The 13,782-nt window shown below is 35.1% G+C and overlaps 1 protein-coding gene across 9 annotated transcripts in view; it reads right to left on the reverse strand.

Moving 5' to 3' along the window:
* The window catches only part of VPS13B (vacuolar protein sorting 13 homolog B), a 478,367-nt gene that overhangs the window by 404,063 nt on the left and 60,522 nt on the right, over positions 1–13,782 (reverse strand). For all 9 annotated transcript variants that reach the window (XR_008731554.1, XR_008731556.1, XM_055706070.1 and 6 more), the window contains exons 8-10: positions 3,684–3,952; positions 911–1,006; positions 424–546 (exon numbers count right to left, since the gene is read on the reverse strand). Coding sequence is in view for 7 of the 9 variants with exons in the window: in XM_055706070.1 (XP_055562045.1) it covers positions 424–546; positions 911–1,006; positions 3,684–3,952 (488 nt within the window). In the remaining 2 variants the exon portion in view is untranslated. The remainder of the gene's footprint in view (positions 1–423; positions 547–910; positions 1,007–3,683; positions 3,953–13,782) is intronic.

Below are 13,782 nucleotides of genomic sequence, written 5' to 3' on the forward strand. Positions count from 1 at the left end.
GCTCTCATCAACCTTACTGAAAAATGAGGTAAAAACCACTAATTCAATTTGAGCCACACTTCTATTATCTTTAGCATACAGTGTTCCCTTTTCTTCCCTTCCACTCTTCAGTGGATTTAAGTACTTTCAAAGGTTTTCAACTGTTTTGATTTGTTATACAAGATCAAAGTATGCAGACATACATAACAATAGCGAGTAGTGGAGCTGTCAAAAAAACTTAATGTTTTGCAGCTTCTAACTCTTAGATATTTGTCTTTCTAACTGTAAGGAATGGACATTGAGTTTTATATTCCAGTGACATACTCAAAAAATTTAAATCACCATAGGAACAGCAGCCTTTCCAATTCTTGCAATCAAATATTTTTAGTAAAGCATACCAGCACTGTTTAATCAGCAAGTCAACTGACATTTCAGTATACTCACTTCATCACTCCTACTCACGTTGTCTTCAAAATCTTTAATTCCCATTATTCCTTTAAGGCATATAGCTTGGCAACCAACAAAACCTATTTGGCAATCAAAGAAAAGTTCACCTTTCATAAGGACCTAGTGAGGAGAAAAAATAAAAAGTGATATTTTGAAGCATTTGACTCCATGAGAAATAGAAAAGATGGACACAAGTGAACCCAAATATGTTTAGGATTATACATTTAGAGCTTTAATAAATAGCAAATTAATCAGAGAGGGCACTTAGAAGGAAGGGATTACTTTAGTGTCTGATCAGCAGTAAAAATTTAGGTAAAATTATCTATTTGATTGTTACAATAAACATATAAAAATAACAATAATAATAAACATAATATAGCAGAACATAAGAAACCAGTAACGAAATATTTTCAAAATACTTCATTGGTACCTATTTACTACATTATTTACGATGAATCAAAAAACCCTGATAATAGAACATTACCTCAACCGTGGTTCCTTCTTGTTCCCAGCATATAACTTCTTTGGATTTTACTTTCTGAGGGCTGTAATAACTACTTTCAGCTTGCATTTCAGTGAGCTATGAAACAATAGGATAAACACCTTATATTATTCAATATTATTATTTAACAGCAGTAATGTCATTAATATATGGAACTGAAGATGACAAACTAAACTATGGGACATTTTATTAACAAGCAGGAAACAGGTGCAGTTAAACAGCTGTAATGCATTATCCATATTAGAACTTCTAATATTTAACTTCTGGTTGAAGGATGCCATAATAGAAAGTTTTAAATCCACTTCAGTATTTTTAGCTTGCTTATCTAAAGACAGACTATGTGAAAAGATGAAACAGATACACAGCTGCATTATTAATATGATATCAAATTAGCTTATAAATTGCTGTAAAAATCCATAAATACATTCTTTATTCTTCCCAGCAAATAATTAAACATCATGATAACATTAAGGAAACATTTTGATTACAACCATACTCATTTTTGTTCCTTGTCACAGCAATTGAGAGAAATATGCATTTATATTTCTTGCATTATTTCTATATGAAAATTTAAAGTAGTAAAATACACAGGCTAAAAAGAATATAACCTGCAGCTAAGAAAAAGGAGAAAAGAGGCACAAAATAGTGAAGGTTTTATGCTTTGCATTAAAAAATACTTATGTTTTATTATGTTGAGCAGCTTAAATAGTTCAAATTCTATTTTTTTATATAAAAATATCCACAACTTCCATTATTTTCAAGAGTGGATGCACATGGATGTTTTTTCAAATTTTTAATTTGTAATCCAAATGCCCAAGAAAATTGGATGAAAAAAAAAAAAAAAAATCGCTGATCACCCTTCAGCTGTGTGCGATTATTGCAGAGGAAAAGCAATTAATTGATTAAAAGAACTCAGACATTACAAGAATAATTTTCACCATTATTAGAAAATGCTACATTTAATTTGGCATGATTTTTAGCTGGAACGATATCAACTGTTCAGAATGCTAATGCAGAAACTTGACCTTATTTTTCAACCAAAATACAAACCACAAATTAATTCCATACATTCTTTGCATGCAAACAGAACAATGAATTCTATTTTCCTCCTAATTGTCACCATATTAGTATCATACATCACTTCACATTTAAAATTTATAGAGTATAAGATGTTACGTTTTAAGTACTTTTTATCACTTCCTAATATAAAATGTATAAACTTGCCAATGAAAAATTAGGGAAGCCAAATCCAGCCAGTCATGTTCAAAACAAGATGTTCATACTATTTTTAATGAATTTTCTCACGTAAGGAAAGAGCACAAAAAATTACTACAGTATGACAAAGCACAAAAGAAAGATGCTGAGCCATGACAAATGAGTAGTTTTGGTTGTTTGTTCATTTTTAAGTGGTATCCCAGGGCTATAATTAAAGGAGAAAGAAAAGATTTTCCATTATTTATTTTTAGCCTGGTTTGCTGTTTGGTTTTTTGGTTAGGTTTTGCTTGTTTGTTTGGATTTTTTTAAATGAAGGCTGAAGCAGATTGACACAAAGGCACACGATATTTGTTGATGTCCCCAAATTTTGCAACGAAATGTGCCAGAAGACTGAAGGCTTAAAACATCAACCTCCTGAGAGAATGCCTCCAGCTCCCAAAGTCACTTGCCTCATCCTTTCTAACAGTTGCCAAGCAGCTAAATGCTCTTCTATACCACCAGAGAAAAAATGCTAAGAGAAAGTAGCCATGATGCTCCTCAAAACTCTCTTGTGCACAGATGACAAGCCAAACAGGCAATAAAGGGACAGGAAGCTGCTAATAGTATTGAGTGTATAATCAGGCCCATAAACATTTTATGATGGTTATGGAATTACTGCGTTAATGTGAAAGGCTCAAAGTCAGAAAAATCAGCCTTAGTTATTCTGCTCCTCGTAGAAACAGTATTTCCTGTTCTGAAGAGTTCTGACTGTGCTCTATATATGTTTGATTGTAAAACCAAGAGACATTTTCTATTATAGTTGTGCACAAAGAATCTCTTGCATATAGTTTGGCACGTTATAAGTATTTTGCCAATTCAGAACCCTGATTTTTACTTTCTGTCAGTACATCTCAATATCTTACTCAGACTCTTCATATTCCCTTCTGCAAGCTTACGGAAGGAATAGAGAGAAGCCCAACAACTATTCTGAGATTTGTTTACAGAAAATACTCAAATCTTTCTCTGCATACATAGTTTATAGCTCAGAGCATATGTGTAATTTATCCTTTGTTTCTTTAATTCAGTTCCAGCCCACGGAAAATAATTTAAACATTATCAATTTAAATTCATATTCGCACATATTATAGGGTTTTTTTAAAAAAAAAAAAGCATTCCTCCAATTCAGAAGTTATATGAAGCTAAAGCTTTTTTTGTATAGAAATATTTACATCAACTTGATGGATAGAATACTGCAATAAACATTCATAGAAAGTTTTTTAAGCTTTCTCTCCCATCAAAAAATACCAGTCTAAGTAAATTAAGTGGTTTCCCTTCAAGATTAAAATGTTAGCACTCACATTCTAGCTCAAATGGCAATTAACAATGCACACTGCAATTAACAACACATTATGAAGCAAAAGGAGCTTTCTTGACATTATTGGTTGTTATTTGTTAATTTCATATTCCATCTCAAATCAAATGGTATACAAGCACTCAGATAATCTTTAGGTACTTTCTCAAGAAGCCAAATAAATCCTATAAGACACAGAAAAATACTTACCTTAAATGTCACTGTTGCCTTTGTACAGTAAAACCCAATTGAAATAACGGGATCCTTGAGGGACTGAGATTTCTGCTGATGTAGCATTGTTCCATCATCAGTTCCACTAGAATCATTCTCTTCATCATCATAACTCACAATAGCAGGAACCAAAGACCAAGCCCAAGAAACCCACCCTTGCTGCTGGTCATCGTCTTGATGCAAATAAGGATCTTGATTAATATAATGTGTAGAATGTTGCATCACAGAGCTTGTTTCATCTTCTGTGCCTTTTAAAACAAAAAATAAGTCAAATTTCAAACCAACCATGCTCAAAAATTAGTTTAGTATACTCAAAATTATAGTATGTGAAATTTAACTAGGACAGTACTCCACATACCATTCTCTGATATTTGGTTTATAATGATAGAAAATAAGTAGAAATACTAAATTTCTGAATGTTTCCAAACACTTGATTCATTAACATTTTCCTCCAATAAAATATTAAGAGGTTTTGCAGTCATTTTATTATCATGCATCTGCAGTGAGACCAGAATTTGTCATATATACCATACACTTTCAAGATTTCTTCCATTAGAGCCCTTCTGAAGTTGCAAATTAAACCCTATTAAATAACAATATATTACAGTCTTAGTTTTTATTTTTAAAATGAAATAAAAAAGGATTTCAATTGAAGAAGCCATAATAAAGAAAATGTAAATGTATCACAGATCCAAAAATTAAGGTTGAAAATCTCCTTTGTTTAAATGTCAGCTTTTCAAGTATTCAAAGACACAGGTTTATCTATGCTCAAAAAAACTGGTACACCACCTGTAAGGCAAAAAAACCAATGCTGGTCTTTGTGAAAAAAATACTAGACATAGCATACAGAACAAAAGATACAAGTCTAAGATTCACGATCCAAATAGGTAACACTGTGCATGTACTAACAGCACAATTAACTTAGCCTATCTGGCTTCATCATTACTCTTATTGGACTCCCAAGGGGTATTAACCACTTGAGAATTCCCATAGACAGTACAGGATGCAGTACTGTTCCCATAGAGGAACAATATTGAATGTATTACTTACACAGAGAACAGAAATACGCATATTCCATATTTGGATTTACTTTTTTTTAAAAATGGAGATCCCATTCTTACAAGTTTTGGAGCTTTTAGTCTTTCAGTCTAGTTATTTATACACTTGTGTAATGGGAGAAAGCATAATAAAAAGAAAAACACACTCATGAGAATTCTCTGCACATGCTTAGAGGAGAGGACACCTCCACCCACAAGGGCAATGCAAGCTTCCTTCCTGCCCTCATCATAAAATGATGCCAGAGATCAGATTTCATTCCAAATGTAAATCTTGAAACACAGGAAATACAGAAGAGGTGTACATGAAGTCTCAGAAGTGGCCAAGAGGCAGAAGGAAAAAGAATTGATATGGAGCATGACTCAAGTAGCTTAGCCCAGATTGTTGTTGGCAAGCACAAAAGAAATGGTAGAAGGTCTGTCAAAAGAGAAAAAAAAACATGTGGAGGTGTAGGACCTGGGTCAGCATAGCCATAAGATTAAGCCATCATTTAGCACACCACTTGCTGCGGTATGCATACACACAGAGACAGCAGTACAAGGTGCCAAATAATAGTTTGGTTTATAATATTTATTAATGTTTTGGAAGCTATTACAATCAGATAGAAGAGCAGCTAGATTAAAATGACGGTATCTATATACTGTGCGACAGAAGATAGAAAAAGCAGAAGATAGGTGTATCTTCTATCACTAAACTGAAACTACTACAACCGTTATGTAATCAACAATCAAACTCTGGAACAAATGCACATGAGCAAAGTGCTGGGTAAAATTCCTGTTTTACATACATGAGTTCGTTAAAGGACAAAATGCTCCTACTCATCAGGTTTCTAAATTCACTCTTGCTAGCAACCCGTAGCGAGATCACACTGGAATAATCTTGCTTCACAGTGCAGGGCAGTAATTCCAGTTAAGCACATTTAATATCAATTACAGAATTGCAGTGTGACTGCATCTCACTGTTTCCATGTTCAAATCAAGCTTGATCTCCAGAAAGTCACCCTCTTTTCTTTTAAAGAGTTTGAGATACTTATCTCTAAGAGTCTGGAACCTGCTATCTCTCACCATGAGTCTGGAACCAACCCAGTAGAAAAATCACTCCCTTAGTATTTATTTATTTTTCTGCCTGTGTTAGCCTTCAGCCAGGTAAAGCTGATCCAGCTTAGCCTGTGGCTACATAAATACAACTGCTGGCACTAAGAGAGAGGGAATGCATCACCATCCCTGCTGGCAACAGTATAAATTTTCATCAGGTTGAATCAACCATGAAACTGCATAAATGAAACCTGGTAAGTACTTGACAAGCACAGCTGTAGATGCTCATTCTTGTATCACTAAATAATGTAAGTATTAAAATCCATTTCCTCTTCCATATTTTACCTGCTATAAGCTAAAGAAACTACTGCAAACTCACAGCTAAGAAAACATTATCATTAGTTATGAATACAAAACTTATGGAATAAATCATGTTTTAAAACAAACAAACAGATAAATTTGCAAGGAACCAGAGTTATCTGGCCAATAACAACAGGTTTGGTGTTGATTTTGAATATGCAATAGCCCTAAAATCTGTCCTTGCAGCATGAACTCTCCTTGGAGAATCTCAGATGTAACAACATATGCTTTCAGTGCAATAAATATTTTCTGTATGCCTTTCCTTTGCATATATTTATTACGTAAGGAATGCACAGAAATTACTAACATACAGGAAAAAAAAAAGTTCAATGTTCGTAAAAATCCCCCCTAATATGTTTATACTATTTAGTGACTGTGTTGCCAAACTACATTTTATTCAGAAGATGCTAATTTTGGATCTATACCATAGAAAGACAATAAATTGACTGTCACAAGATAACTCATATTTACTATGCTAGTAGCTTAAATTTTTTATGTTTAACTAGTTTTACTTCACAGTACATCTTAAAAAACAGTGGGACTCATGATCTATGCACAGACATTACACTCGCACAGCAATATCGATGAAGGGGATTGCACACAACTGGAAATGATACCAACACCAGCAGAAAGTAAAATCCTACATACCAAATTCTCATCTGAAAGGTATTCCACATTTCCTTTTGAAAGCAAGTGTACCACCAACACTTTGTAGTTGAAAATCTGATCCCATCATAATTATAGCATGAATACAATATTACAAAGAAGTCACACACTCAAGTGACAGCACTTTTACACACCTAGGAGGTATCACACTTACTTTGTACAAGAGAACCCACTACAGTGATCTGGGTAGCCATGAATCAGTACTGCAAAATAGTAAGACTTAAAGGTTTTGTCTTATTTCTGCATTGAGGAAATCATCTTCCTTAGGCTCTGAAACCTACTAGACCAAAATATGCTCCCACCTTACAAACGCAAATGAAGGGGGGGGAGGGGAAAACATAACTTCCTTTACTGCCGAGTTGTACAGTCCACTGGATATGGATTGTGACTAACATAAAACAGTTTCAAGTTCACTCTAGATAATCCACTCTTTCGAAGTATGTGCCTCCATCTATTAAACAAGCATCCCCAAGCTTCTACTCCTAGTCTACCTGTTTTGTCTTACTGTAAATTGGAACTACCCTAGTGAAGAACTGATGGATCAGGAAGGAGAGATCGAATCACCTTCCAAATTTGTAAAGAAAATTCCGAATAAAGAATCATGCCACAACAATCCTAAAGTGCTGAAATAACACCAACAATTAGCCTGGAGTGCTCCCTATGATACTATTTGGGGTTGCTAATCAATTATTTTAATTCCAATTACTTAAACAATATCCCAACCTCAATAAAATTAGAATCAGATGTATGAGCTATTGAAGGGTGAGCTACAAAACAAATGTCAGTGATTTTATAACAGCAGAGCCAGGACAAGAGGTAGGATATCTTATTTTCTATTTTAATGGCAAAGAAGACTAAACAATGTGAAATATCACAACAAAAGCGCAAGTGCCTCTGGATTGAGGTACCAGTCACAGGACAATTAATCTTAGATATATAACTGCAGACACCCAGTAGGGAGAGGAAGTTGTTAGTTATCTACAATGCCAATCCAAAACGTGGTTTTGTTTCATATCCCACATACAAGTTCAAGTGGATCAACTGGAAATAAACTTTGCTTACTGAAAGCACTTAAAAAAAAAAAAAATTTGCTTGCATTCTGCCATCTACATTAAGCCATTTTTAAAATCAGCAGCAGAAAACCGGCCTGATATTTAAACTTTTATGTAATAAGTAAAACCAAAAGGTCACCTGTAACACATGCCTTTCAAAGATTTAATCAGATTTTTGGGGGTCTATACTTTAGAAAGAGTATTAAAGTTTTTCAAGAAAAAAGAAAATGGCAAGATAACATGACATGGATGTTTAAAAGGCATTCATAAAAATCTTATTCTCTACAAAAACGTTATAGTTCCTACAACAATAAAAATATTTAATATAAATTTAATTTCCCCAATTCAGGGAAGATTTAATCTTGACTTATTTGCTACTCATTTTAACTGCTGCTCATTTAACTGATGTTAACAGATGTAAGCAATTCTATGTGCCTAAACACACAGTATTGCAAATTAATGAAATCTGAACATCTCCATAAATGAGCTCGATACCAATTCTCAGCATATGGGATCTCAGTGCATTGTAACTGGTTGCTATTACAGATGCCTGAAACAAAGTTACTCACTGTCACACTGGCCGTTAAGACAGCTGCACGATGCACTGACCCCACAAGCCCCGTTATGGAAGTGTCTGTCTATGCTGCATCTTTACAGTCTGTTGAAATATGGATTGCAAGTATACCTACTGTTCCTTGAGAGGATATCTGCATGTACACACAAGGAAGAAGCTCCAATAGTGGAGCTAGGTGACTAGGGGGGGGTAGAGGGAAGGAAAAAAAAAAAGAGACTGTGGGATTTACTGCACAGGTCACTTAGCCCACAAAACATGTGAACACACTGAGAGCTGAAACAATATTATCTGCCTCAGTACAAAGATCATATGTGTATCTCCATCTCTTTAAACCTCAAGAGAAGACAGACAAAAAGTGCACGGATGAAAAATACACAGGCAAGTGTAATTTGGCACACGTAGCCTTTCATCCTGACATAGTTTCAGTCAAACTGGGGATCATTTTCTCCACTGTTTAGGAGTAACTCTCCTCTACCAGAACTCCTTAACACAGTGCACAGGTGCTCAGTCAAGTATGGATAAGTAAGTCTAATCTCTCCCATTTTTATCCTAACAGAATATTGCAGAGTCAATTGCTTCTCCAACAACTAATGTTCACCTAGAATTTCTTGCTGTCACAAATTATTTGCATCCGTTCTCTCAGTCAACTCAAATCTTATATTCAGCCCAAAGCTATATTAAACTCATTCTCTTGATCTGCTCTTTGTTCCATTGGTATCCCAAAAAAATTCCCTACACTACTGCACTTACCACCAAGTTTTCAATAAGGAGCACTTCAGCCCACTACAAATTTGAGTTTGATAGGGTCTATGCAACATTTTATTCTGTTTCGTGTTGTAAACATGTTTACTCATATTCACACAAAGGCTTGCTTTACTTTCATTTAGTTTTTTGAGAGTAAAGATCATGAAAAGGTCAGCGTGCTTTACAAATATTAGAAAATTTCACAATATTCCTCTGGGATAGAAGGATACCATTATATTGCCATTTTACACCTGGGAAACATGCTTCATATGCTGGAATCACATCTGCCATGGATTTCATTTCATGAAAGAAAAAAAAAAAAAATTCATAATACAGAATCTCAAGGCAATCATTCAGTGGCGGCAGCACCAGGAACCGTAAAACAACTCAGAAGCTCAGTAGATCATACTGATCATGATTCCAGCTTCTCACATCTGTCTCAAGCTTCTTCCCTAGCATCTCCTAACATCAGCATGCGGACCCATCCCAGCTGCTTGCTCAACTGCCCTGCATCCCCTCCCTCAGCCATGCAACTTCTCATTTTCAGTCCATTGTCTTTCTTTGCCCAGCAAGTGCTAGACTTGCTCTGCTTAAACTTCTTCTGTTCTTCAGACCTCTCAGATCACTCTTTACTTAACCAGCTCTAGTATTTCAGCCTTAGATCATCAACCTCAGCAACTCCATCCAAATGAATTCCAGCTCTCCCTTGCATCCTGGTTTCTTGTCCCCTTTCATGCCTAAATTGTTTTCATTTCTATTAGCATTAGTCCATTTTTTCCACCACAAACCAAAAGCTTATTCTCAAGTCACAGCCCACCACAACTACAACTGCTGGTTCTGCCATAGGCTCTTGCCCAAACCCTTCTCACTTTTCTGTCTCTCTGCACTGAAATACATCCATTTCCTCCTTCACACTACCAGTACAGTCAGACATCCAAGCCCACAGTGCAGGGAGCCCTCAACCCCTCAGAAGCAAAAACGCTGTCCAGCCCTGAGCAGCAGCATGGTCCAGTATGCATACAGTACTAAGTGAATTTACACACCACACTGACACTAGTTTCTACCTGTATTTCTAACCTGTAATTTTACTTGTGTATTTTGAATGCTTTCAGCCTAACAGAATTTGGGCAGACTTTACTCAGGCAGCAAAAGAAATGTTCGTGACACAGGCTACCCTGCTGCCTAACCTCAAAGTTTTGGTCTTACATTTGGATATATAAGAACAAACAAACGGCTGCTGGAATATTCTTGGACAGAGGTAGGTAATCAATTATGTCAACAATGACACAATAAAAATAAGTTCTGTCCAAAAGACTAAGAATTAGTGATTACTGAATCCAGTAAATTCTTTTAACTGAAAGAGTGGGGACTGCTTAGTAATAAATGCTGGGTTAAATTGTTCAATGAATTTTCAGAACCCTTTCAAAGAGTTATAAAAATATAATCTATAAAGGAGGTCTGTACATTATTAAACTGTAAAGGATTTAGGCACAATTCCATCAGAATTAGTCTTGGATTTCATGAAGTGTTACTCTTGGAAAAAATGTGGCTCCTATAGCTCGGCAGATAATACATGTAATTTTTTACTGTACTTGATTACATATTTTTTTCTGAAATTAGTAGCACATTTGAAGTTCCCTCAGAAAAGTCCAAACCTGTGGTTAGAAATTTGGATGACAAATGCACCATGGAAGTGGGGTTTTACTTCCTTCTCATACACAGATATAATATGAAAAAGAAAAAAGTAAACTCGCAAACTGATGGTACAGGTAACCTGGTTAATGTGAATTTGGCACTCCTGCTTAACTGCACTAAAGAAGAGGAAAAAATCATTAGATAATTTAAAGTTTTATTTATGGGTCTGTACGCATGCCTACACATATACTAAACTATGCAGGGAACAAGCATAAATAGTATGAAGGAAAACAGTTGGTAACAGTTTTAGCCTGTACGTGGCAAAGCATTTTGCAGTGAAGATAGAAATGAATTCGTTTAGAACTGTTTCTACAGCTCTGGCTTGGCCACCCAACAATTGCCATCTGTTTTGTGTTCTGAAGGAGACAGTTCTGTCAAATAGATATGAACATATAATTAAGTACAACGACAACGTTTGAGCACAGCATAGTTGAACAAAAAAATGCATAGAAAATGACAGATTTCCTCCTTGGTTGTTCTTGGCATTGTAAACCTTAGTCTGATTTCTGACCCTTCTGACAACTCTTGGGTACATCAATGCGAAGTTACATGATATTATTTCTTTTTTAGATGGCAATTTTATGAAAAACTAGGAAGTTACATTCATAGTTATTCAAAAAAAGAATACAAGCCAGATTTACAAACAGCAATTGCAATTCAACCTTCCTGAGGAGATACATTAGAAATAAAGATGACAAGAGATGCACAGCCAAAGATTTTACTCATATTTGGACATTAGAATCTCAAATTCCATTCCAGATGCAGAAGACTCGGTAGGCAGATGCTTTTTGTTTTAACTTTAATCTTCACTGAAACTGTGTTTCTGTTTCAGCACCCATCTCACACCCTAGCCAAAAGCCAGGCAAACCCACATACCTCTCCTATCCAGCTTCCATAGTCTTCCACAGCTACAGCTGGTCGTCCCAGTCTTCTCATTACCCAGCTAATCTTTGTCTCCAATCCTTAGCTCTCTTCATCTGAAACTCACTGCCTACCAGTCCCAGATGTTTTCATATTGACCCATATGATTTCTCTAGTCTTTCAATGTCTTTCCTATACTCCAATTATGCTACTCTCCTTAGTAGCTACAGGAACACAGCTACAAAGTTCAAGCAACTCTTAATACATCATAATTCTCTATGGTATGAAAACTTGGCCAAATTTGTGTGAACTTTGATGGGGACAAAAGATAAATATTCATGGTACAAAGACAAACCTCTGAAAGTAAGGGTAATGCAACTCCTCATAGAAAAGTTCTTAACCCTTTCTTGTGCAAATAGCACAATCAAAACATCTGTTAGATACAAGGAGTTCTTACAATGCATACTAATGATTTTTCTAAAAACTGTATGCTTTTTAAGTCTCAGGAGAAAATTAAGTTAGCGTTTTCAGAATATTTATCGAGTACTTCTAATCATATGTCTTATACAAAAAACCTCCACATTCCTTGTAAGGCAAATAGTTTCCAGTACAGAAAACTGAGCTTTAGAGAAAATACAGGAGAACTATTTACAGACTTCTTACTCGCTCAGTTCCACATAGCAGGAGCATGGCAGAGAATTCTACATCTGTCATGACAGTGAAACTGTTATCTGCGCCAACCAACACTGCAGGCTGTAATTTTCCAAAAAAAAAAAAAATTTCCACTGCAGCCATTCTTCCAATAATGTATTTATTGCTTGAAGCCAGAGAAGACAGCAACACAGGATAAAAAAAAATATATATAAACTTATTATGTAAATTGAAAATGTATTTCTTATACAGAACAAAATGAATTTAATAGTTTACAAAAAGTTTCAAACTGTCATAATACTATGAACATAACCATAGCTTAAGAGTGCCGCATCACCTTCACATATAATTCTAAGAATTTCTAGAAATTATCATGCTTTTGGCTGCGTGATAAGTAACTCTTCCTGCTCTCACAGATCCAACTTCAACCTTGGAAAGATATCCAAGACACTGTCTTGAAGAGATTAAAATTAAAACACAAATCTCTAAACAAGTTTGCTGTTTTTACAAGTGAACTAACTTCTGCTCTACAAAAGCACAAAACCAAGAAGATTCAGAATTTTGAATGGAAGTCCATTCTCCTTCTTTTATTTAGTGCTTGATAGATTGCAAACAGTTTCAAGTTTGGATGTTCAATCACTAAAAAGACAGTACAACATAAGCCAATAGGACTGCTTGACTCTTGAACATTCTGTGTCTGTATTTCACATAGAAGTGAATAAACAGGAAAGTATTTAAGTTCTAATGTCTACTTAGACTTACATTTCCCTTAGATTTTAATATAAACTAGACACCTATATGCCTTTCTTATGTTGCTGCAAATTCCTAACAATTCACCCAATATAAAACCTGAACACTCAAATACATGACATGACACAAATAGGAAAAAAAAAATAAAATAACAATAGTAAAGTTGGTAGCTCCTAACAAAGCCACATAAAATTGAGGCTAGAATGAAAGGTTCACAGCTCAAAATACATCACTGTTGTAACCCTAACAATATTTGGGAAGCAGCAGATGGGAAGCCATCGCACCAAGTTAAAGAGAATTCCCCTTTCATCAGTGCAATGCTCCTCAAAAGATCATGTCACACACAGTAAGTTACAGTGAAATTTCATTGTAGAAGAGGAAATACATGTTATACCAAAAAAAAAAAAGCAGAGGAGAGAAAACAATGTAAAAGGACAGAACAGAAAATATAGTGCAAAGTAACACTTTGCTGTCTAGAACAAATGCTGATATACCTAGTTCTCAATAAGTTTCCAAGGAGGATGGAAAAATACATCACTTGGAACCAGCAGCAGCCACATTTGAACTAAATAAAGTCAAAGTTGCCTAAGGACAGCTGCCTTATTGCACAATATAGCAACAGATAAATCTAAAGC

This window comes from Falco cherrug, chromosome 3 (assembly GCF_023634085.1).
Source record: "Falco cherrug isolate bFalChe1 chromosome 3, bFalChe1.pri, whole genome shotgun sequence".
NCBI lineage: Eukaryota > Metazoa > Chordata > Aves > Falconiformes > Falconidae > Falco > Falco cherrug.